Here is a 23718-nt window from a genome sequence, read left to right on the forward strand (position 1 = left end):
ACAACTCCCAGCGGGCCCCGCGCCGCGCACGCGCGCTGTTCGCACGGACGGCGCGATGGCGGCTGCAGAGGCCCCCGAGGTCCTGCAGCAGTGCGGCTGCAAGGGCATCCGGACCTGTCTGATCTGCGAGGGGCAGCGCTGCGGTGACCCGCCTTGGCAGCTGTCCCCGCAGGTAAGGGCTGAGAGAGGGGCCACTCAGATGGACTACGTTCTCCATATGGGGAAACTGAGGCCCAGCTCGGCCCTGATGCGGGCCGGGGTCGGAGCCTGCCAGGGGCCCCCGAGGTAGGGGCGCTGGGGGCCCGAGGTAGGGGCGCTGGGGGCCCGAGGATGGGGGCTTGGAGGAGTGGTCTGGCGAGTGGGAGGCGGCTGCGACGTGGGCGGGTCGGCCCGCAGCCCTCCTCAGGGATTTTGGGGGGGATCTGTCAGCGCAGCTCGCCTTGGCCCCTCGGGGCTCCACAGCACGAGGGAGACACGCAGAAAGGGCGGTGGGTGCCGAATGCCCGGCCAGCGATGCCCGGAGACCTTGCACGGAAACTGGAGAGGAGGCACTAATTCGAGAACTCAGAGCCTGGCAATGCTGCAGGTGGCTGCCAGGCGCTCCGGCCAGGGGACCTGCTTGGGTAGAGGCCTGGGGTCGTGATTGTGCTGGGAACGAGGATGGTGCTGGAGTGAGGGAGAGGAGGCTGGGGAGGTCAAAGGGGCCTGAGGACAGAGGCCCCGTGTCCTCTGAAGCAGGTGAACTTGTTTTGAAGACCCTGGAGAGCTCCTGGAGGGTTTTAAAGGAATTATAAGGTGAAATGTGAATTTTGGAAGGATCCCGGAGTGGAGGGGCCAATGTGATGGTAAAAGTGCCCATGGTCCTGTGGAAGACTGTGTGGTGCGCTTCACAGATTTAATCTAGAATTACCAAATGATCCAGCAATCCCATTCTGGTGTCTACATCCAATAGAAATGAAAGTGAGACTTTGAGACCTTTGTTCATCGTGCTGTAGCAGTGTTATTCACAATAACAAAAGGTGGAAGCCACCCAAGTGTCCATCAAGAGATGAGTGGAAAAGCAAAATGTGGGCGGTTCATACAATGGACATTATTCAGCCTTAAAAAGGAAGGAAAGCCTGACACATGCCGAACTGGGGATGACCTTGAGGATATTATGCTCAGTGAAATAAGCCAGTCTCAAAAGGCCAGATGTGGGCTGGGGTTGTGACTCAGTGGTAGAGCGCTTGCCTGGCATGTGTGAGGCCCTGGGTTCAGTCCCCAGCATCAAAAGAACAAAACAACAAGAGGGCACATACTGGGTGCCTGTTCTTATATATGGAACCCCAAGTAGTCAAAGTCATAGAGACACAAAGTGGAATGAAGGTTACCAGGAGCTGGGGAGGGGAGGATGGGGAGTTAGTGTTTTAATGGATACAGTTTTGCAAAAAGGAGGGGTGCTGGAGATGGACAGTGGTGACAGCTGCCCAACAGTGTGAATGTATTTAAGTGCAGAAGGTCTGAAGTGTGCAGTGACCCTGGGTGTGGAGAGATGGCCCTGTGGAGGTCACAGTGTCCTGACTTGATGGCGGTGGGACAAGGAGAGCAAGATGGCCAGGAGACTCCCTGGTTTCAGTGTGTCCTATGTGAGGGGCCCAGACAGGGGGGAGGGGGTGGTCCAAGGCTCAGGATGTGACTAGCTGGAGTTGGAGGCTGGAGGGGGAGCTTAAGAGGAAAAGAGACCCCAGGAGTAGAAGAACTGAGGCTGTAGAGGCCAGGACTGAGGCCCACCAGGTGGCCCTGGCTAGCTCCTCCACATGTCTGTGCCTGTGTCCCACACAGAGGGATGTTTCTGCTGCCTCCTCCTTAGAGCTGGCCAGGGATTCAGTTAGATTGATCCTTCCAAGATCTTGAGTGCCATGGAGGCCAATAGCGATTTTATTAACTTTTCATTCACAAAGAGGGTCAGGAGAGAACAGTGTATCCAAGGCCAAGGGAACATTTTGAGGTATTGGCCAGGCGGCTGATGACCAAGGTCAATACAGTGGAGAGGGGCTGGGGGAGAATGGCCTTGGGCAGTGAGGCTGCAGGGATGGGGTGGGGGCCGATAGGAGGAGGAAGAGGAGGAGGGGCTGTGGTTTAGGAAGATTCCAGGCCAGGGAGACTGAGAGCATTCCTAGCCCCAGGGGTGGCGGCAGGGCAGAGGGACTTGAGGGGTCTAGAGCCAGCCAGGGTGGAGGGGTGTCGAGGTGGGTCACCCCAAGTGAGGATGAGGAGACTGAGATGGATGCCCGGGTCAGAGCAGGGACAGGGCGATGAGGCTTGGGACTCCCAGGATGAGGGACTGTCTTGGCCCTGGTGAGGCTGGGGGCAAAGGCCAAGTAGTCAATATAAGTGATGAATGATCGGGGTCCAGAGGATGACCACTGGTTATCAAAGAAAGGCCAAGGGGAGGCTGAGGGCTAGCCTCCTGCTCCCCTCCTTCCTACCCTAGACTCCAACATGGAGAAGACAGTAATTAAAAGGGGGGTCCTGGTCTATAAGAGATGAGGCCACCCCTCCCACAGACACCCAGCTCTGGCCTCTTCTCTTTGGAGACATCTCTGTCCCTTTCTCAAATCAGCTTGCTTTCTACACTTGCCATGGTGTTTCTCGGTGTTTATTCTTAAACACAGGGAACAAGGACCCTTCCTGATCTGCGACAGGTGGGCATCACTGGGCAGAGAGGCAGGCAGCCAGCCGCTCACTCCCCTTGAGGATGGCCGGCCAGGTTGGCCCTTTTCTGAAGGAGAGTTCCAGGGAGGACCTCTAGGGCCCAGAGGACAGGAGCTCTGCTGGAGAGGGTGTGTCCCCTGGGCTCCCAACAGGCATCACTGCCTTGAGACAGCCAGGGCTCAGCTTCAGGCTCAGCATGTTCCTCGGAGCCCAGGCCTGGCTTGGATGCTCTCACTTAGGTCCTGTCCTATCACTCTTGCAAGGCTGGGGGGACAGATGATGCCACCGGTGACACAGTGCCCGCTCCCTGGCTTTGCACCTTGGGCTAGGTCCTTAACTTTGCTGAGCCTCCTCTGTCAAGTGGAGAGTAGAACAGGGCCAGGGAGGGTGGAGCAGGAGACTGAATCTGCGCCTTGGTTTCTGGCTCCTTCTTTCCTCTCCGTCCCTTTTTTCTTGGGCCTTCCCCAGGGGCGTCTCTAGACTCCTGCTGCCCTCCCAGGTGGCTTCAAGGGAGGGAGACACCTTTGAAACCCCCCCAAGGTGGCCTCTGGGTGGGGTCTCCCAAGGTGCCAGGGTGAGCGTGTACCCCCTGAGGAAGGCCGCAGGAGTGACAAGACCTGTCTCTTCTTTGCAGAAAACACACCATTTCCTTTACTGCTCGGACTCTGGCTGGGCCGTGGGGGCTGAGGACTCTGACTTTGAGGGCTGGGCCTTCCCATTTCCAGGGGTGACCCTGATCGAGGACTTTGTGACCAGGGAGGAAGAAGCCGAGATGGTGCGTCTTATGGATCGCGACCCCTGGAAGCTTTCTCAGTCGGGGCGGAGGAAGCAGGTATGGTGCCCTAAGCCATGCTGAGGGCTGGCCTAGGCCATGGGACAGTCATGCTGCTGGGGACCCATAGCTCACCTCTTCTGCAGCCACGCCTCACGGATCCCTGGGTGGGACATGGGCAGCAGTGCCACCGAGGAGGGTGCATCCAGCATCTGGGCCTGCTCAGACTCCCCGCAAGGCTTGCCATGCCCCTCTGCACAGCGGGCTCTGGGGTGGGATGTTACAGGCGAGTTCTGGACAGTGATCCTCGCCTTTTGGGGGCTGCAGGGGCTTCCAGGCACCGCCCCTCCCATCACATCCTTTATCTTGCACATTCTGCTGGCACTCCTGACTTGCCCTCAGCAGGGCCAGTGTCCCTCCTCATTTTCCTCCTGCTGTTCCGCCAGCTCGCTTGTTCCCTCCATCTCCGGCCCTCAGGGCCTGCGTCCACCCTCCCACCTCCCTCCTTACTTCCCCTCATCCAGCCTCCATACATAGCTGGTTCTGATGGTTGCTTCCCTGGACACCCTCAACCTTCTTTCCCTCACTGGTGACATCCAGCCAGCTGGAGGATGTGCCCTGCTTAGGCTGCTCCCTGAACCGTGCCCACCTGCTCTGGCTCCCAGGATGCCCAGCCACACACTGCTGCTCCTCGCCTGCCTTCGCTGTCCCCTCCGCCCCTGTGGAGAGCACTGTCCCCATGCGGATGCTGGTGCTGAGGCCCCTCTCCCTGGCAGAAGCCCTTGCTCCAGTGTCTGCCCTCCCGGGCCCTTTCCACCGGCACTGCAGCCCCTGGCGGCCTGGTCTCTAGCAGGAGTGTGGCGGGTCCCTCTGTCTTCAGTCCCCACCTCCCGTTTCCTCAGATTTCAGGCCTCTAGGTCTCTTCTGCCCACAGAGCCAGGCTCTCTGCTTAGGGACAGGCTCTTTGTCCACTTCGGGTCCCAGCAGCCCTTGGTTCCCCAGCCCCCCAGGCTGATTCCTCTTCCCTGACCTTGAGGCTGGGGGTCCCATCCGGGTGGCTTTGCTCTTGGAAAGCCTCATGCCCCTGGCCAGGCTGAGGGGGCCCTTAGGTCTGAGCCCCAAGTCTCGCCCAGGGTCCTCACCTCTGAATCCGCCTCCTCCTGCTCAGGCCAAGGCCATCGGCCCTGCGGCTTGTGCTGACTCCTGGCCATCTTGGTGACTCCCGTCAGCCTTGCCTTCAGAATGCGCCCAGCTTCTGAGCCCACGCTGCACCTGCCACCATCTCCCCACGCCAGCAGGCTGGCCGGTGCCCTCTCCCTGTTTTCAGCATGCCCTACATCAGCCCGCCTGGCTTCTGACCCTTCCGTCCCACCCTCAGGACTACGGCCCCAGAGTCAACTTTCGGAAACAGAAGCTAAAGATGGCGGGCTTCTGCGGCCTCCCGAGCTTCAGCCGCGAGGTGGTGCGGAGGATGGGGCTGTACCCCGGGCTGGAGGGTTTCCAGCCCGTCGAGCAGTGCAACCTGGACTACTGCCCCGAGCGGGGCTCCGCCATCGACCCCCACCTGGACGACGCCTGGCTGTGGGGGGAGCGGCTGGTGAGCCTCAACCTCCTGTCCCCCACCGTGGTGTCCATGCACCGGGAGGCACCTGGCAGCCTGCTACTCTGCGCGGCCCCCTCTGCCGAGGCCCTCGGGGACAGCGTGATCGCCCCCAGTAGGTCCGTTCCGTGCCAGGAGGTGGAGGTGGCCATCCCCGTACCCTGCCGGTCCCTGCTGGTGCTCGCTGGGGCTGCACGCCACCAGTGGACACACGCCATCCATCGCAGGCACATCGAGGCCCGACGCGTCTGCGCCACCTTCAGGGAGCTGTCAGCTGAGTTCGGCCCAGGGGGCGCGCAGCAGGACCTGGGCCGAGAGCTCCTGCAAATGGCACTCTCCTTCCAAGGCAGGCCCGTGTGAGCTGCGTCCCGGGACAGGAGCCCGAGCAGGGCCTGGCCAGAGTCCAGCCCCAGCACTGACCACGGCCCGGGACTGAAGTGGGAGCCTGTGTGTGTGGTGCTGGGGACTGAAACCAGGGGTGGTTTACCACTGAGCTACGGCCAGGCCCTTTTTAATTTTTTATTTTGAGACACAGTCTTGCTAAGTTGCCAGGGCTGGCCTAGAACTTGGCAGTCTGCCTCAGCCTCCAAGTAGCTGAGATTATTGCTGTGCACTACTGCACCCAACTCCCTTCACTAAGGTATTTTTTTAACTGGAGATGGAACCAGGGGCACTTAACCACTGAGCTACATCCCCAGCCCTCCATATTTATATTTATTTTGAGACAGGGCCTCACTAAGTTGATGAGGCTGGCTTTGAACTTGGAATCCCCCTGCCTCAGCCTCCTGAGTCACTGGGATTACAGGCGTGCCTGGCCCTCATTAGGTTTTGATAGAAGCCATCTGAACTGATCCCGTTGTCATGGGCAGCATGTGCCTTAGGTCCTGCCCAGCTGCTAGTTGTTTTCTTTGTAGCACTGGGGATGGAACCCAGGGCCTGGCACGTGCTAGGCAAGCACTCTACCATTGAGCCACAGCCTTTTTTAATATTGAGATAACCTCTAAGTTACCCAGTTTGGCCTCGAACATGTGATCCTCCTACCTCAGCCTCTAGCATATGGGGAGCTGCTTTTGATGGGACAGAGCCTGAGGTCTCCCCTGTGCCTGCACTGTGGCCACCATTTGGGTTGACTTGTCAACAGTTTGGTGTAAAATGTTTTCTTATCTGTTCCTCTGAATGAATTTTCCAGACACCCTGCCATCTAGCCCTTCTGTTGGGGGCATGTTGGACTGGAGAGTCACTGGTGGTAGATCTGAAGTTCAGAAGGTGGCAGCAACTTCTGAGTTGGGCCCAGCTTGGGTCATGCTGACCCCCTGGGGTGGGGGCTTGGGCAGGGACATCTGAAAGCCTGCCCCCTCCCACATCCTCACATTGGGATTTAAAAGGTAGGGGCCCTCACCCCCTGGGATACCTCGAGGTTGTGCCCTTGGTGGCGTGCACTGTGTGGGTGCCCACCTGCCTAGGGCAGCTGCCCCATTCACCCATGACTGAGGGGGTGGCGGTGTTCCCACACCCATATGGCAGCCCCCTCCCTCGTCTTGGCTTATGGCTATGTGATGGGAGCCACCTTAGAGGAACAGGGACGCATCACCTCCCAGGAAAGGGGACCGGCACTACCTCCAGGGTCATCCAGAACAGCTGAGTCGGCAGGTGCTGTCTATGAAGCAGTGTCCAGCTGCTGAGCTGCTGCCAAACCAGGGGAACCCTGCAGCGACCCAGGAGGCTTCTCAGTGCCCAGCAGCTGGAGTTGGCTCCTGGCCCCTGTGGCTGCCACCCCTGTCCACTCACGGAGCCAGAAGATGGCAGGCATGTGACTGTCCTCCTGTCGGGGCTCTGCAGAGCCTTTGCCTGGGACGGGATGTGGCGGTAAGGGAGGGCAGTGTGTGTTTGGGAAATGTGACACTGAGACCTCACAGGGAGAGGCACAGAAAGGCTCAAACCCGAGCAGCCTGGAGACCCGCCCACTGGCTGGCCCAGTGCTTGCCGTGCACTCCACGTGACCCTTCCTGCAGTCCTGCACGAGATGCTTGGGAAAGTCCCATTACGTGACAGTCATGTTGATGACCTCCAGAGTTGAGTCTGTCCCTGGAGCTGCTCCCAAGATGGGCCGTTCCTGTCACCCAGCATGCACCACTGCCAGTGCGTTTCTGAAGGGCTGGTCCCCAGCAGCTGCCATTGGGGGTACTGAGGTCCCTTGTCTCTGCACTGGGTGGCCGCCTGGGTCTGCTCCCTCCAGCACACTCCCTACAGACCAGGCACAGGCCATGCGGACTGTGCTGTCCTAAGGCTCTTGTGGACGGCCTCAGGAGAGGTCAGCAGTGCCCTTCCTGGTGGCTCAGCGGGCACCCTCGGCTTGCCGCTGTGCAGAGACCTGAAGGGAGCTTGGTGCAGCTTATGTGGTGAGACCTGGTGGTCCTGCCTCGGGCTGAACTTTGAGCCTCCCAGGGTCTCCCCGCCTTGGTGTGTGTTGAACTAAGTGGCCTCTAGGGTGGCCCATGGCAGCCCAAGTGTGGAGAGCAGCACAGGCTGGAAAGAGGACTTGGCACATCCTAAATGGACATGGCAGGGGTCTCTGCGCTCAGCCTTCCCTTGATGCCAGAACCCTCATCCTTCCAGAGGTCTCCGAGTCAGGACAGCTGGGGATGTAGCTCAGTAGTGGAGAAGGTGCCCAGCACGCATCCCCAACACCAGAAAAAACAAAATAAACACCAAGCTGGGGACAGAAGTCTCTCATTGGGTCTGCTGGGTGTTGGGTGGTCCCACTACGCAGGCCTTCTGGGGTCCCCACAGAAGAGGTCCACAGAGCAGGTGGCAGCTTGCCACATGGGTAGGGAAGGGTCCCATCTTTCTGAACATTTTTCCTTGAAGGAAATGGTGGCCTTCACTGTCAATGCTCACTTGTCCGCTGGAAGGCCCACTTGCTGGCTACCCTCTGGGCCTCAGCCACCTAGCTCTCTGGTTGGCAGGATGTGGTGCTGCCAGAGTGTCTCCGCATGCTGGCACAGGTTGCTGTGCCTGCTTCCAGCAGCTTCCAGGCTGAAGGGCTGGAGCATTAATAAGGGACAGGAATCTCTCCTGGAAGGGGGCCTCTACCCCAGGGGATAACTGTTCCCAAACAGAATTTCTGGGTGCCTTTCTGTCAGTGCCACTGGGCTAAATGAACCCAGGACCACAGGGACCCAAGGGACCTGAGCTTCAGTAGTGCCTCTCCTGGAGGAATTGGGGACCTTTAGCTGACTGTCCAAAGGGTTCCCTTGGCAGCCAACTACCCAGCTCCTTACACAGTTTCCAGAAAAAGAGCCCCATGGGGAAGAAAAGAGCAGAGGCCACCGAGCTGCAGGGTCCTTTTGGGGCTCTACTGGCACAGGCCTCTGTCCCAGCACCCTGCCTATCTATTATAGGGAATTCCATGCCCCTCGGTGGGGCAGCCTGTCAGGACCCTGGCCAGGGGCAGCAGAAGGCCGGTGGGCTCCAGGACTCCCAGGCCAGGCTGAGGGTTCCTGGCACAGCAGCCAGGAAGGACCAGGACATCCCACCAAGACACAGGGAGGTTGGAGCAGCTTTACTGGTTTATTCCATCCAATCCAGGGTGACGTTAAAAATCCATGCACAGGACAGAGTCAGGCCACCTTGCATGATCTGCACAAGCGTCACACATGTGTAACCAGTGGCACCAACGCTGGCTGCGGTGAGCCTCCACCCACCTGGCTCACGCAGTCTGTCCTCGACAGACCTTCGGAGAACATACTAATGACACCAGCCTTTGCCCTTCTACACCAGAAACACCCTGCAACTCGCACGGGCCAGGGGCCTGCGGCCCTCACTGCACAGGGCCTGGCGTGCCTGTGGGCTCTCAGCTCAGCACCAGGAAGGACGCTAAACAAAACCAGGGCAAGCCTGTGCTGGCTCCGGGGTGGCCCCAGTGCCTGTCACCAGGCCGAGGCTACGCTTTGCAAAATCAGGTTACGCCTCCAGAAACTGAAGTTGTAGCCTGATTGTCCCCCCATCCTCCAGCCTGCCACACTGAGGTTTCTGTGCCACTCCCAATGGCAGGTTATCCCCATCTTGGGACAAGCTCAGGGCAGCCCTGAGGTTCCCCTCCTGCAGGGTCATCTCTCTTCCCTCAGAGGCTGTTCGCCCCAAATCTGAACAGGCACCGCGAGGACAGCACAGGTACCTGGTGGACTACCTGTGGACCAGGGTAGCACCTGCCCCGCCAGCACTGGGGCAGGTGGCCCAGCCTGAGGAGCTGGGTGCCCTGGGGACAGGGGTACCAGATGGCTCTGGAAAGTGGCATCAGGAGCCTCAAAAGGCTCCAGCCAGAGGAAAAGCCCTCTGTCCCTCCCAGGTCTGGGAGCCGCTCATTCAGAAGGGCCAGCCCGTCTCACCCCTGCCAGGACGTGAGCAGCATCTTGCAGTGATGCCCACACCCGTGAGCAGAGCAAACACGAGGGCCTCCTCAGCAGGGCTCCAGGGGAGCAGAGATGCCTGGAGAGGTGGAGGCACCCTCTGCCCAGGGGACACTGTGTTCAGGCTCCCTGGGCAGATTCCCAACGGCCCCTCAGCATCTCAGAACTGTGTGTCAAGGATTCCATTCTCAATAGCATGTCTCTTTTCCAGAGACCTCACCAGGCCCTCCAGGACCCACAGCCCGGCCCAGAGCCCACACACTGTAAGCTGTTGAGGAAGGTAAACAGAACACGAAGCCAGTGGCCGTTTATGTACAGAACGAGAGACGAGGCGCCCCTCTCCAGGCTGCTGCTGGAAAGGGGGTAAACATGGTTTCAGAGCAGCTCAGGTGCTGTGCGTGCCACGGGAGCTCATGCAGTAGCACTGACGGGCACGCCAGCAGCGTGGGCAGGGTCTACCAGATGCCTTGGTGACGCCAGCCCTACACTGCACAGTGTGTAAACAGGGAGGGAATCTGTGTCCCCAAGACCTGGCGGGCCCAGCAGGGGTACACTGGGGCCCTTGCCGTCCCTGTGGCTGCACAGTGTCCTAACAAGGAGGCCACACTGGGTTGCTACAGGCCCAGCAGGATCAGTGGCCCTGCTGACACCCCAGGCTATCTCCTCTCAGCATTCGAGGCCACAGGAGGCCAGGATGGCTGCAGTGCCCAGCCTGCTGCTAATGCAGCCCAAAGCAGTGGCTCACTCTGGCTCAGCCTCTAGTGGTCAAGAGGTGGAGCCTCTGGACAGGTGGGGGCCTTTTCCCCTTCTGGTGGCCTCAGTAAATCAGTGTGGCCAGGCTCCAGGCTGCTGGCAAAGACTGTCTGAGCCTGGCACGCCTTGGAGCCTCCAGTGAACTCAGCTTCTTAGCAGGGCATCATGCAGGATGCCCACAGACACTGACCTGCCCCAGGAACGGGGCCTGAGCCTGGGAAGTCTCCCGTAGGCCCTGCAGCCTCACCCCAGTAGCACCCACACCTGTGGGGCCAACGTATGCGCCAGGCTCCCATTTCCCGCCCCCGCCAGGCTGCCCCACTCCTTCCAGGGCCAGGAGGGGAGCACCAAGCCAAGCCGAGTCCTGTTCCCTTCAGTGGCCCAGCCCTGTCCAACCTCGGGGAGCCATGCACTGGCAAGTGGTCATGAGGTCCGCCTCTGAACCCACGACCCTGGCCCTGCTGGCCACAGGTTCTGGTCTCCGAGACTCTCCGCTCACTGTGCTGCACAGAGCCCATGAGGGGACACGTGGGCTTCCTCTGCCCACAGCTCTTGGCAACCCAGCCTCCTGCGTCACCGCAGTGCCATGTTCTGAGGGGCCGGCCCAGGCTTCCGGGTTATTTTGGCATCGAGACAGGAGTAAGACTTTGGTCGGGGCCTGCCTGGCCGCATCCAGCAGCCTGGCGAGCATCTGCGTTTCTGGAAGCCCTGCCGCGGCCGTTCTGGTACAGTGGGTGGTGCTATCCCAGGCGCCTTCGCGGCCCTCACACCACCTGCAGGCTGCGCTCGTGCCCGTCCAGTTGCACCTTGAGCTTGTGAAGCTCCTCGATCTCCCGGTTGTGGCGCTCTGTCTTGTGGCGCACCAGTGAGCGGTAGAAGTGGATGGTGAAGACCACGAAGATGAGGCCCACGGGCACCATGATGATGGTGGACACCAGCGCAGCCTGCCAGCCTGTGTGGCCCCCGGAGCCTGGCGCGGGGCCAGGCTGGCGCCTGGCATCCACTGGAAGGAACTTGATCCAGCAGAGCAACACCACCTCAGCCAGGAAGAGCAGGATGCCCAGCACGGTGGAGAAGCCCCAGGCCAGCTCAATGTAGGGGTGCATGCGCTCGTGCGGTGATTCGCTGATGGAATTGAGGTTGTGGATGTTGCTCACGGCCTCCACGTTGGGCAGGATGCAGGTGCTGATGAGCAGGGCGAACAGGTGCACGGCCACCAGCACCGTGGTGCAGGCGCTGAAGGCAATGAGCAGCGGCGGTGGGTACTGGTACTGCGTCTCCAGCTGCACCTCCACCATGGCCACCTGTCGAGGCACAGTGGGGGGTGGGGCCAGGTGGGCAGGGCTACACCTCGCCATGGCTTTCTGTGGGCCAGAGGGCTGGGCTGGGTGGGCTGAGGGGGCAGTGCCACAGGTACCCACACTCACCTGCTGTGGGACTCAGCCATACAGAGAGCCCTCAGAGCCCAGAGGGCACCCTCCTCACTGTTCACCTATTTCAAACTTTCCTTTTTTTCTGATTATAACTAAAAAAGCTCTCACGAACCTGAAAAGTACAGAAGAGTGAAAATGTAGAGGGGTGGAGGTGGCGAGGAAAGGGCCTCACCTCACAGGGGCACAGAGTCGGCACCTGGGTGCAAAGCCACAGCTGGGTGAGGCCACACTGCCCTGAGAGCAGGCTGGCAGCATGTGGCTTTGCTCCTGAAACCAGAGTCAGGCCGAGGAGCGGCTTAGCCGAAAAGCAATGGCTGTTTACACACATACAAACTGACCTCTCGGAAAAGTGAACGTGGAGGCTACTTGGAGCTGCCCACCTGGACACCTCCTATAGAGAGCACAGGTGCGCCTCTCAGCTGAGATCAAAAGTGCAGAGAGGGGCTGGGGCTGGGAACTTGCCTCGGGTGTGTGAGGCCCTGGGTTCAATCCTCAGCACCACATAAAAATAAAGAAAGAAAGATATTGTGCCCATCTACAACTAAAAAAAAAAAAAAAAGGCTGGGGATGTGGCTCAAGCAGTAGCATGCTAGCCTGGCATGCACGGGGCACTGGGTTTAATCCTCAACACCACATAAAAATTAAAAAAATAAAGATATTGTGTCCACCTGAAATAAAAAAATAAATATTAAAAAAAATAAACAAAAAAAAACCAGAGAGCCGGGTGGGTGGCGCACGCCTGTAATCCCAGCAGCTCAGGAGGCTGAGGCAGGAGGATCGGGAGTTCAAAGCCAGCCTCAGCAAAAATGCGAGGCCCAGTGGTTGAGTGCCCCTGGGTTCAATCCCCGGTATCCCCCCTAAAAAAGTGCAGGGAAAAGCAGGTGCTCTAGACCAGGAACAGGGTGGGCAGTGTGGACGAGAAGGCTGGGTGGGCAGGGTGCTGGCGTCGCAGGTGCAGGGCCCTGTGTGCAGCGTCTGGGGTGCACACATCATGAAGGGCTGTGACAAGTTGTGCAGGAGCAGCATGGGGGATGAAAGAGCGAGTGGCGGAGCTTGGTGCAGGGCTTTGTTTTAAGCCAAGGTTACCCTGTGGTGGTGCTGGGGGAGGAACCCACGGACTCCTGCGTGCTGGGCATGCACTCCACTGCTGGGCCACGCCCCTCCGCCCTAAGTCTTTCCACAGCACCCAGTTGTTTTTGGCGGTGCTAGGGATGGAACCCAGGGCCTCGCGCATGCCAGGCAACTGCTCCGCTCCGAGCTACACCTGCCCCTGCAATACTTAATATTTACTTTTTCATGTTCTGGGTGTTGCACCGAGGGGCACTCTAGCACTCGGCTACATCCCCAGCGTTTTAAATTTTTTTGAGACAGGGTCTTCCTAATTTTTCCAGGCTGGCCTCAAAATCCTGCGGTTTTAGCCTCTGAAAGAGCTGGGATTATAGGCGAGCACCACTGCACCCCACAATTTTTAAAATATATCTATGTACTACACTTTTATTTATTTTTGCAGTGCTATGGGTTATATGTAGTACACTTTGCTTAAATAAAAAATTGTTTTATTGTTTTTTGCAGTTCTGGGAATTAAACCCAGGGCCTCACACATGTTGGCAAGCCCCCTACCACTAAGCCTCAGCCCCACCCCTAAAATTTATTTTTAAATGAAAGACAAAGACCACAGCGGGAACCAGAAGCCAGGCTTACTCTGCGCCTGGAGGTCCCTGCAGCCATTCCTGGACCTGCCCACCACACACCAGAGGGGGAGTTTGCAACGGGCCCTCCCACACTTCCCCCAGATCAAGTCCACGCCCAGGGGGTCCTCCTTGGCTCCCCACCTCACCCTGGCCCACGGACCACCCAGTGGAGGGTTTAGCCCAGGCCCACCAGGGTCTCCAAGGCTCACCAAGAACTTTCCCCAGGCACCCAAAAGAAAGAAACTAGTCAAGAAAGGTGGTAGGGGAGCAGGCAGAAAGGGAGAAGGCCGAGGAAAGCCCTCTATCCATTGTTCTCCCCACTATCTGAGCCATCCCTGTTTTAAAAATCTCTAAGAAAAGCTGGGCACACATCTTTAATCCCAGGGGCTAGGGAGGCTGACGCAGGAGGATCCCAAGTTCGAGGCCAGACTCCAAAATTTAGTGAGACCCTCTCTCAAAATAAAAAAATAAGTAAGTAAAAAGGGCTGGGGATGTAGCTCAGTGGTAAATCACCCCTGGATTCAATCCTCAGTACCAAAGAAACAAAAACAAACAAGAAACTTAAAAAAAAAAAAATCTCTAAGGAAGATTTCACAAGTTCCTTTGGCAACTGCTGTGTCAGAGCGAGAACCTTATCCCTCGTCCCTTCATGTTCCCATTAGTGATGACAGAACACTTGATAGGGAAAAGAAGATGGAGTAGTCCTAGTGGACCACAGCTGAACAGCTGTAGCAATTATGGCTGAGGCCTTGATGAAAGACACAGGCTGAGGAACCGCCTTTCTTCAGTGGCCTTGGGCAGGCTCCTGTTACCACAGAGGATATGGCCCAACGAAAGGCTCTCACAAACCACAGGGCCCAGGGTGGGGAACAAAGATGACTAAAAGGCAGAAGATGGGGCTTACACGAAGCAGCCTGGCTCTGCCGCAAGAGCAGGAAAAGTCAGAGGCCCCTGCGCTGTGTGTGTGTGTTGTGTGTTCAGTGTCTTTATTTATTTTTATGTGTGCTCAGGACCAACCCAGTACCTCACCAGTGTGAGGCAAGTGCTCTACCGCTGAGCCATGACCCCAGCCCTGCACTGTGTCTCTCAGAGATTTTGTGCGGAGGCTCAGGGTCACAGGCTCTGTGTTAGGGAAGGGGAAACGTGAAGACGTCAGCTGGGGGTGGGCACTGGTGCTTGCTGGACCCAGGACCAGCCTCGCAGTTCTAACCAGGGAATACCGACAGGGGCTCACCTGTCCCTGTCCTTGGCCCAACTCAGCCCCTCCCTGATGACCTGCACTAGTCCCTCCCTCAGTTGCTTCCTGCCTTCCCAGAACCAGCCGTTGGGCTGAGTTGCAGCACGCCGTAGGCTGTGGCAGCTTCCCCTGGGGGAAACTTCTGGAAGAGGAGACACTGTGTCCACTGAGAAGAGATGAATTAGAACCAGCAAGTGTGAGTGCCACAGCAGGGCAGAGGACAGACAGCGCCCCTGGAGGTGCAGGTGACTTGGGCTTCCCCCTCCTGCCTCTCAGTGGCTGCTCACCACCCCGGAGGGCTGAAGTCTGAAAACACCTCCTCTTCTCCAGAATTCACTCATAAAACTTCACTTGCAGGGTTTGTTTTCAAATCTCAAAAGGCTGTGAAGTCTTCAAGTGGGTAAGCGTTCAACACTGTGCAGTGACGGGCCACCCAGTAACCTCAGTGGCTTGGAAGGCTGAGACAGGAGGATTGCAAGGCCAAGGCCAGCCTCAGCAACTTAGCGAGACTCTGTCTCAAAGTAAAAAATAAAAAGGGCTGGGGGTGTAGCACAAGTCAAGTGCCCTGGGTTCAATGGCCAGCGCCACCAAAAACCCAAACAACAACTTCTCACAAGCATTCCTTTAAATCAAACTTGAGAAAACACTCTTTTTTTAACAAGATGAAAACCACAGGAAGAAAATCAGTAAAAGCCAAAGTTGTGCACCACCTGATTACACACTTCTGTAATCATGTTATAAAAATAAAACACAGGACCTTTAAATAAGCCTTTCTCTCAACCACAGACCTAAACACAAATGTGCTGCCTTCCAATGTGCTGCCTCTGAGCTGGGCGACCTCTGCAGCCCCGTGAGATCCCATGAGATCCCGCCCTCGGGGCCTCCAGCCCTCTCTGACTAGGAGGAGGGCAGGGGGGACTGAGGAGGCTTGCTCTGCCCGCTTTTTGCTTCTGGCTTTTTGTTTTGTTTTCCTACTGGGGGTTAAGCCCAGGGGTGCTTACCCGCTGAGCCACACCGCAGCCCTTTTACTGAGGCTGGCCTCAACTGGTGATCCTCCCACCTCAGCCTCTGATCTGAGCTGCTGGGATCACAGGCGTGTCCCACCACGCCCCCTCGGCTTTTTATTTTAAATTGCACTGTCAATTTAACATCCGTGGGTTATAGAAAAATGATTGTTACAAAAAGAAATCAATCATTTCCAGCCCAAATGCACCTCAGCACACAGCAGTGAGGGCTGAGCCCTGCCATCCTCACCCTCTGGGACAATCCTGTGGGACAGGGAGTGGAATCAACAGCAGGCGTGGCTTTGCCAAGACTGACTCCTGTCCTGGGATGACTCAGAGGGAAAGTGGCGGGGAAGCAGGCCAGAACTTCTGCACCACCCGAGGACGCCACACTTGGCCAGCATCTACCTCCCCAACCAGCCTAACCCCAACCGATCCTGAGTCAGGACTCAAGTCCTGCAGGTGTCCCAGCTCCTGGGTGGCTCCAAGGAAGGGCTGCAGGGTGCCTGTCCATGGAGCGGTTTCCACCCCCCACTACCTTCTCATCATGAAGAGGGGCTTTCTGAGGATTCAGGCTTGGGGGGGCTCCCCAGTCCCAGCAACCCTGCATGTACAGCACAGTGCTCTGGGAGGAGCGGGTCGGACAGACTCCCTGGTGCACTCTGGCTATGGGGAGGAGCAACAGAGTGCTCTCCAAGGTGGGCCCCCGCCACGCTGTACTCACCATGGCGAAGCCTGAGAGGAGGGCTGAGGTCCTGCTGGAGGCCTTCAGCTTGGCCCTGCTCAGGTAGAGCTTCCTCCAGGACAGGGCCTGCACTGAGTGGTGGTTGGAGGTGACCAGTTCCAGGTAGCTGCGGCGGACCCAGTCGCGGTAATCCATGCCCTTGTGGCCGGGCTCAGGGCAGGCCGGGGTGGAGGGGTCCACGGGGACGTTGAGCTCGGCACTCATGGTGGGGGCCAGGCTGCGGGTAAGACAGGGACAATATCAGGTGCCCCAGATAGTTCTGGAGCCTTGAAAAGTCATACTTGTGCTGGGAGTGGTGGCACACGCCTATAATCCCAGCCAGTAGGGAGGCTGAGGCAGGAGGATCACAAGTTTAAGATCAGCCTGTGCAACTTAGCAAGACCCTAAGCAATATAGCAAGACCTTGAATAAAAATGAAAAATAAAAAGGGCTGGGGTGTAGCTCGGTGGTAGAGCATCCCTGGGACTCCCCAGTACTGCAAAAAACACACACAGGAAAGAAAAGCCAGATTCCCAAGTCTTTTTAACCCTCCCAGGGCCTGCAGAGCTATACAGGGCCCAAGGTAGAGTGGATGTGGGGTCCTGGTCTCTGAGGAGGTCCCCACACCACAGTGTGAGAGCCAGCTGCAGAAGAGGAGGCTCACCACCCACCACCACCTGCAAAGCTAAAAGGCACCGCCCTCTCAGCGCTCAGTGAGGCTCCGACTCAGCGTGGCCGTGGGTGAGTGGAACTTGAAGGCTGCCACTGAATCCCCTCATGTGTGCCATACGCCAGGAACAGGCTACTGTGTGTTCAGAGAGAGCTGAGGGGGTCGTAAGTGAGCTCAGTGGAGGAGGCCTGGGTTCCAGCCCCAGCAACACCATGGGAGAAGAAAAAAAGTCTAGGCCCTAAAGAAATAGGGCCTGGCTGGGCATGGTACCTCATGCCTGTAATCCCAGCAGCCTGGGAGGCTGAGGCAGGAGGATTCCAAGTTTAAAGCCAGCCTCAGCAATGGTAGGGCGCTAAACAACTCAATGAGACCCTGTCTTTAAATAAAATACAAAATAGGGCTGGGGATGGGGCTCAGTGGCCAAGTGCCCCTGGGTTCAATCCCCAGTACCAAATAAAAAAGAAAGAAAAAGAAAAGAAACAGGAATCTGACTCTGCTGTGAGATCCTGAGCGCGACGCCTGACCTGCGAACCTCAAGCCTTCATCTTCAGAATTGGGGACCTTGGGCTGGGGTGCGGCTCAGTGGTAGAGCACTTGCCTGCTATGGGTGAGGCCCTGAATTCAAAACAAAAACTGGGGGTACTCCCACCTCCAGGACCCTTGAAGACAATGCCCCTCAAGATTCAAAGCTGCATTCCATGACCAAGCGCCACCCATGGAACAAACGCTTCCAACTAAATTCTAATCAGCACAGTTCACCCCAAAAGCCAATCTTTAGTTTATATAACTTAAAGAAGCCATCCTGGCTGCAATAGGAACCTGTGGCCAAATGAAAAATCAAAGCCCTCAAATGACATGAGCAACTTTTAAGGAGGAATGGAGACTGGAGACCCTTGCGGTCACCCTCCTAGACACGGGGCTTGAAATGTGGCCCAAACATCAGAAGGACTGATTTGTTGAGATCTGTGAATTTAACCCAAGTCCCTGCTAATCTAAATAGGGGACTGGAGGGTCTCCAGGGGCTCCGGGGGCAGCCTGAGCAGCCTGGGATCTGGCTCTAATTAATCTCTGGGGCTTGCTTCAAGGACACAGGCACCTTGCTTGGCCTTAGTAACTTCTGCAATCAGATCCACTGGGCCTCCTGGAAAGCCAGCTCAGGCATTGGAAGCACAGCGGGGGTTCCCAGCTCCAAGGAGGGCACCTGGGAGGGGGTGTGCTGGGGGTGTTGACCAGAGTCAGCAGCAAAGGAACCATCCATCCACGTCTATCTCTAGGAGGATAACAGGAAGATGTCAGAGGTGGGGAAAGGTCTCCCTTGATCTGCTTTTCTCCTTGTTCCCCACCAGGTCACAAAGTCACAGCTCTTTCTTACTGGCCAACCAACAAGACCCCTGCTCTGCTATCTGCCAAGGGATCAAGTCACGTACAGGAATGCCAACTTGGGCATCTGGGTTACACCTTGTCCTCATTTGCAGCCAGCAGTACTCATCCAAGCACTTCATCACTTGAAGGTCCCTTCCCTTGGGGAGAATTCAAAGAAATGATGCCCACTGAACAATCTATGGGTTAGCTCCAAATAAATGAAAAGTGTCAGAATGTGGAAGTGCACATTTCCTTTTCCCCACACAGAACAGAACTGGGCCTGTGGTCCAATGGACAGTTCACAGGGAGCTAACCCCCGAGCAACACCAGAGAGCAAGATTAGGGGACTCAGACCCAAGTACTAAACTGGCCCTGAGAGGGACCCTCCCTTAAAAGATAAGATGCTGCAGCAGGGAGGGTTCTAAAAGGCAGGAAGACCAGCTTTGGACACATGTCTGGGGACAAGGTGGAAAGGCTGGCTGCCTGGCAGGCAGGGAGAAGACACTTGGAGCAGGAGAGCAGCACGGGGCAGGGCCTGCGTGGCCAGCAGTGTAACTTCAGGGTTCTCTCTGGTGGTGCTTGGCCCTGGGGGATGGAGAGACTGGTGATGGGCACCTTTAGGCCCTGCTGGGTCCATCTGTATTGGAACCATTCACTCAGTGAAATAGTGGGTGGACTGAAAAGACTGGGAGCCTGGTGCCCCCAGGAAGGGACATTGGGGTACAGCAGAGGGAAGCCTAGGGGCCACAAGTAGCTGGGCTCCAGTCAGAGTGGAGATTACAGCCTCAGAGAAGTGAAGGCTGAGGACAGCCTCTGGGGAGAGGCTGAACTCTGCTGCAGATGTCCCCAGAGTGTGTGTGTTTGTGGGGAGTGGGGGCTGGGCAGGAAGGGCTGCCTGCCTGCCTGGAGCTAGATCCCCAAGGTAGGGAAGCTACTTCCTCCAGAGGTACCAGCCAGGATAGGATTCAAATCCACCCCTCACCCTCCCAGCCAGGACCTACGGGGTGACAGTCTGTGTCCCAAGGGGTGGCCCAGAGTCTGGTCCCCAGCTCCAGGCTCAGGGAGGAGGTAAGGGGGGGCCAAGATGGAGCCGACATTTCTGTCAGACGCACAAGCTCCCAAGGATGCTCTCCTGGCTAAACCTTTTGGGGTTTCTTGGTTGTTTTTATCAGGAGCGGTCTGAGAAAAGAGGTCTGGAGAAAGAAGCAGCGATTCTCCTAGGCGGGCGGGTCAGAATCGTTCCCAGGGGCCGGGTTTAGAGTTTGTCTGCCTTGACTTCCTCTGAACATCTGGGGCACGGGAAATGTCGCTGTCACCAAGGGTGCGGGGAGGGGACCCTGCAGCTCCCACAAGTGTCCATCTGCATCTCCTGTCCCTTCCCCTCGCGAAGCCCCGGATTCGGCCGGTGCCGGCAACTTCCGAATCCTCTGGGCACCTCACCGTGCTAGGAATCCCGCGGGACTGGCCACCTGGCCGCCCCCACCCCCACGGCCATCCTCTTTCCGCTCCGTCCCAAGCCTCCCCAGGGCCAGTCCCAGTGTCCCCGGTCCGATTCGGCCCCCCAGCGGGGCGGGAAGCACCCCGCGCCCCCCGCCCAGAGGCCGGGGGAGCAGGGGGCGCGCCCGCGCCGACACTCACCGGAGCTGCCCTGCCCGCCGCCCCGGCGCCGCTCCGGGCTCGCGGCAGGCAGCGGTGGCGTGGCCCAGTGGCGTGGCCCGGCCCGGCGCGGAGCGCGGCCCCCTCCCTCCTTCCGCCCGGAGAGCGGGGTCCCCCGGCCCCGCCTCCGCCGGCCGCCCCGCCCCCGCCGGCCGCCGCAGCCGCTGCCAAGGCAACGGCGCGCCGCCATCACGTGACCGGCCCACGGGGAGCTGGGCCACGTGACCCGCCGGATGGGGGGGCGGGAGCTCCGGGGTCTCTTCCCTCGCCGGGACCACCGTGGGGCTGCGCCCCGGGAAAACTGCGAGCCGGGGTCACCTCTCCTGCCTCCGCTGGGCGCAGGATGACTGGCCGGCAGCGAGGCGAGCCAGAGGACGGGGCCCCACCCGGGCCACCTACTCACGAGCTGGACTTTCTCTGGCCCTGGATCAAACGCCAAGGACCGGCAGGGCCGGCCCGTGGAGGGTGAGCCTGAGCACTGACGAGAAGCGCCTGGGTTCACAGTCTCCGAGGATGCCCAGCATCGCCCTTGCCCCGGGAGGGTGGGGTGGGGCAAAGGGTGGAAGGGCCAGGCCACGCCCGAGTTTGCCCAGGGTGTGTGCGGGCACCACGCGGAGCCCGCACCGAGCTGGTCTGGGTCGCCCGGGTCACACAGCCCACTCTCAGGGAGACCTGCCGGCACCTAACCCGGCACAGCAACCCCCGGGAGCTGCGCGGAGAACTCACAGACCGCACCAAAGGGCTGCCGCCCGAAGGGGCGCTCTGCAGCGAACTTCTCACCCTTGGGTGAGCGCTGCGGTTTTACGACCGAGATATTCAAACAGGAGCGTTCTTTTCAGGAAGTGCACATGAATAATTCAGAGAGGCAGGATGGGTTCATATCAACCCGCCGGTGCCAGACGGCCCCTAAGGGTCCTTCCTTCGTGCCTGGTAGGCTGCTGCGTGCCCTACATAGGATTTTTCCATCTGTCACAACAGCATTCGACCGTGACACATTTATCCAAACGAAAGAAAAATTCCACTCCTGTCACCCAGACCAGGTTTTCCGGCAATTGCGAGAGTATAAACGTTGCAAATGCCAGGCTAAATCCCTTTACACTTCAGGGTCCAGGAATGTTACCTTTTTATCCAGGACACTTAAAAACAGACTAAACCAGTTTCCTCCCGCTGGTTACTGACTCAACAGGGATGTTAGGCCCTAACAATGACATAAGAAAATCCCAGGGTCTGATTACTGTCCCTGCCCCTTAGCTATAGGAAAGAGGGCATTTTAATTTCAGAGAGCAGAGTCCTCATAAAGCTATCGTGCTGTGTCTTTCAAACCTCAACCTCAAGTTCTTGATAAATGAACTTAAAAAGAGGAAGAAAACATTCTGTAAACTACAGTAGTTGCATCATAGATGAAAATTCCTCTGCAGGGGCAGCATGAGTGCTCAGTCTTACTCAGGAAGCCTGAAGTGCTGTCCTCTAGAGCTTCCAGTGCCAAGCACAATCCAGCATGTCCAGACAGAAGCAGCACCACAGCTCTCAGGGCCCAGGTCCTAACCAAATGAAAGGCGCTCTTCTCTCCCTTAGAAGATGGAGGGAGGACACGTGAAGACACTACTGAAAGCAGATTTAAGTCACAAAAGTGCTAGTCAGAGGTGTCCTCTGGCACAAGGGGGGTGAGTGGGAGGTTCAGGTGAAGGCTCACAAGTGCTGATGGCCAGGATGTTGGCCAGTTTGTGCCACTTTCCTAGATGGCGGTCAGGACAAGTCCCATCTCTCCTAGGGCCTTAGCTATCCTGCTTGGAAACAGACCAGCTTGAGGCCATACACACTCAGTGGCACTAAGGTCCTTGTTTTCCCTTTAGGATGGACTCAACAGTTGGCACAGCTAATGTTTCCAGATCCCTGGTGCCTTGCTTCTGTCCCCTTGACCATTCACTCTTATGGCCTAGCCCTTGCCATCACCCATGGCAGCTCCTCTGTAAAATTTCAAACATTCCACTGTTTTAGTCAGTTTTCCATTACTATAATGAAATACCAGAGGCAGGCTACTTTATAAAGATGAAGTTTATTTTGACTCACAGTTCTGAAGGTATGAGGTCCAAATGCAGTGGCCCAGGCTCTGGGGAAGACCCCGGGACTGCATTAGATCACAGTGGGCATGTGGGTATCTCTGTGTAGTCTTTCTCCCTCTCAAAGTCAGTGGGATTCAATCACAGGGCCCTCAAATCTAATCTCTTTCCCAAAGCCCCACCTTTAAACTCAGTTGGATTGTTTTTAGCTTCTTAATACTATTATCATAAAACTTTGGAGATTAAGTTCCTGAATGAATTGGGAGGACAAACCATTACACTCACTTGGCTTCCACTGGACACGAAGAGGAGAAAGCCCACTCCAAGTGCCTAGTAATGACCCTGGAATCATTTGGGTTTAGCACTTTGCGTTCAGTAAACACTTTCTAATTTTTCTTATTCTCTTCATATCCCACCATGGCTCTCCCCTGACCTTGCTGAGACCCATTCCTTTCCTCCACTGCTCAATCCCTCCAGCTATCTCCCATCTCTTTCTCACCCTCTTTAACATCTCCCCCTTTTCTATTGGTCCAGGGACCAGGTGCAACCCGAGACTCCAAGCTATCCTCTTAGGTCGGATCTCCTAAGCCTGGGAGTCATCTCTGAAGTGCACATCCCAGGGACCCTCGACGTCACCATGCCCACAGCTACATTTTGTCATTTTTCCGTCACACACCTGTCCACCTCCTGGGCCACATGTCCCCAGGGGATATTCCTTCATCCCCCACTGGTGACATGGTCAACCTGGTATCATCCTGGCCTCCTCCTCTCCCTGAATTCTCCTGCTGGAACTTGCCTCTGTTCAGGCCACTGGTGGCTCCGAGGGCTGGGTTACTGCCAGTTTCCCACCTATTCCCTTCCAGTTTTTCCCTGCAACACAAAATGACAGGTTGCCTCCTGAAGGCAGGGTCAGAGGCCTGCACAGCACTCTGCACTGTTGTGCTCAGGTCCTGTTCCTGATCAAAGTGTGGGACTGCTTGAAGGGAAACTCACCTTCACCATATCCAGTGCCTAGCAATGACCCTGGGATCATTTGGGTTGAGCACTTTGCATTCAGTAAACATTTGCTGAATTTCCTGGAACAAGAAACAGCTTCTTTGGACTTGTTCCAGGTTAATTTCTAGGATTGCTCTTTATGGAAATACATGCTAATATATGATAATCGTAGCTCACTTTCATCAAGTATGCCAAAGAGTAAACAGAAATTAACTTCCAGAGGGGAGAAGGGGGAACACGCCTGTTTCCACGATCACCAGATATGCGGTTTCTCTGCCTTCTGTGTGGCCTTAGGAACTGGACTGAGTTTCAAAAGGTCAGTAGAACATCACTTCTCTAACTCAATTTCACATTTTTTCCAAAAGATAAATGTTAAAACCAGAAAAGTGAATTTAAAGCAGTAATGGTAGCTAAGGTGCTCCAAGCCAGCCTTCCTGGATCTCATACTTAAAATGTATATTTTGGGCCTGAAATGTAATGAATCAGTTCTCTGGGGGAACGTCACCCTGGTATCTGGATTTCTAAGCAGGTCCCTCCCAGGTGCTGCATGCATGGGACAATCCCTTTTAACCAACCACTGACTGGTGTCTAAACATTTTCCTGCCGTATCTGCAGTTTGTTGGGTTTGAAGAACTTCTCTGCTTCCAGTGCCTGGCT

The 23718-nt window shown here is 57.0% G+C and overlaps 2 protein-coding genes across 2 annotated transcripts; one reads left to right on the forward strand and one right to left on the reverse strand.

Moving 5' to 3' along the window:
- The first annotated feature begins 46 nt into the window (after positions 1-46).
- Alkbh4 (alkB homolog 4, lysine demethylase) lies at positions 47-7772 on the forward strand. Its single transcript, XM_026396943.2, has 3 exons — positions 47-172; positions 3329-3526; positions 4845-7772. The coding sequence occupies exons 1-3, from the start codon at positions 56-58 to the stop codon at positions 5424-5426; spliced, it is 897 nt and encodes a 298-aa protein (XP_026252728.1). The 5' UTR covers positions 47-55; the 3' UTR covers positions 5427-7772.
- Positions 5595-20059, reverse strand: Orai2 (ORAI calcium release-activated calcium modulator 2). The gene is made up of 3 exons (XM_026396942.2): positions 19988-20059; positions 16318-16555; positions 5595-11532 (listed from the first exon to the last, which is right to left on the reverse strand). The coding sequence occupies exons 2-3, from the start codon at positions 16540-16542 to the stop codon at positions 10993-10995; spliced, it is 765 nt and encodes a 254-aa protein (XP_026252727.1). The 5' UTR covers positions 16543-16555; positions 19988-20059; the 3' UTR covers positions 5595-10992.
- Positions 20060-23718: the final 3659 nt, after the last annotated feature.

Source organism: Urocitellus parryii, chromosome 9, assembly GCF_045843805.1.
Source record: "Urocitellus parryii isolate mUroPar1 chromosome 9, mUroPar1.hap1, whole genome shotgun sequence".
Taxonomy (NCBI): domain Eukaryota; kingdom Metazoa; phylum Chordata; class Mammalia; order Rodentia; family Sciuridae; genus Urocitellus; species Urocitellus parryii.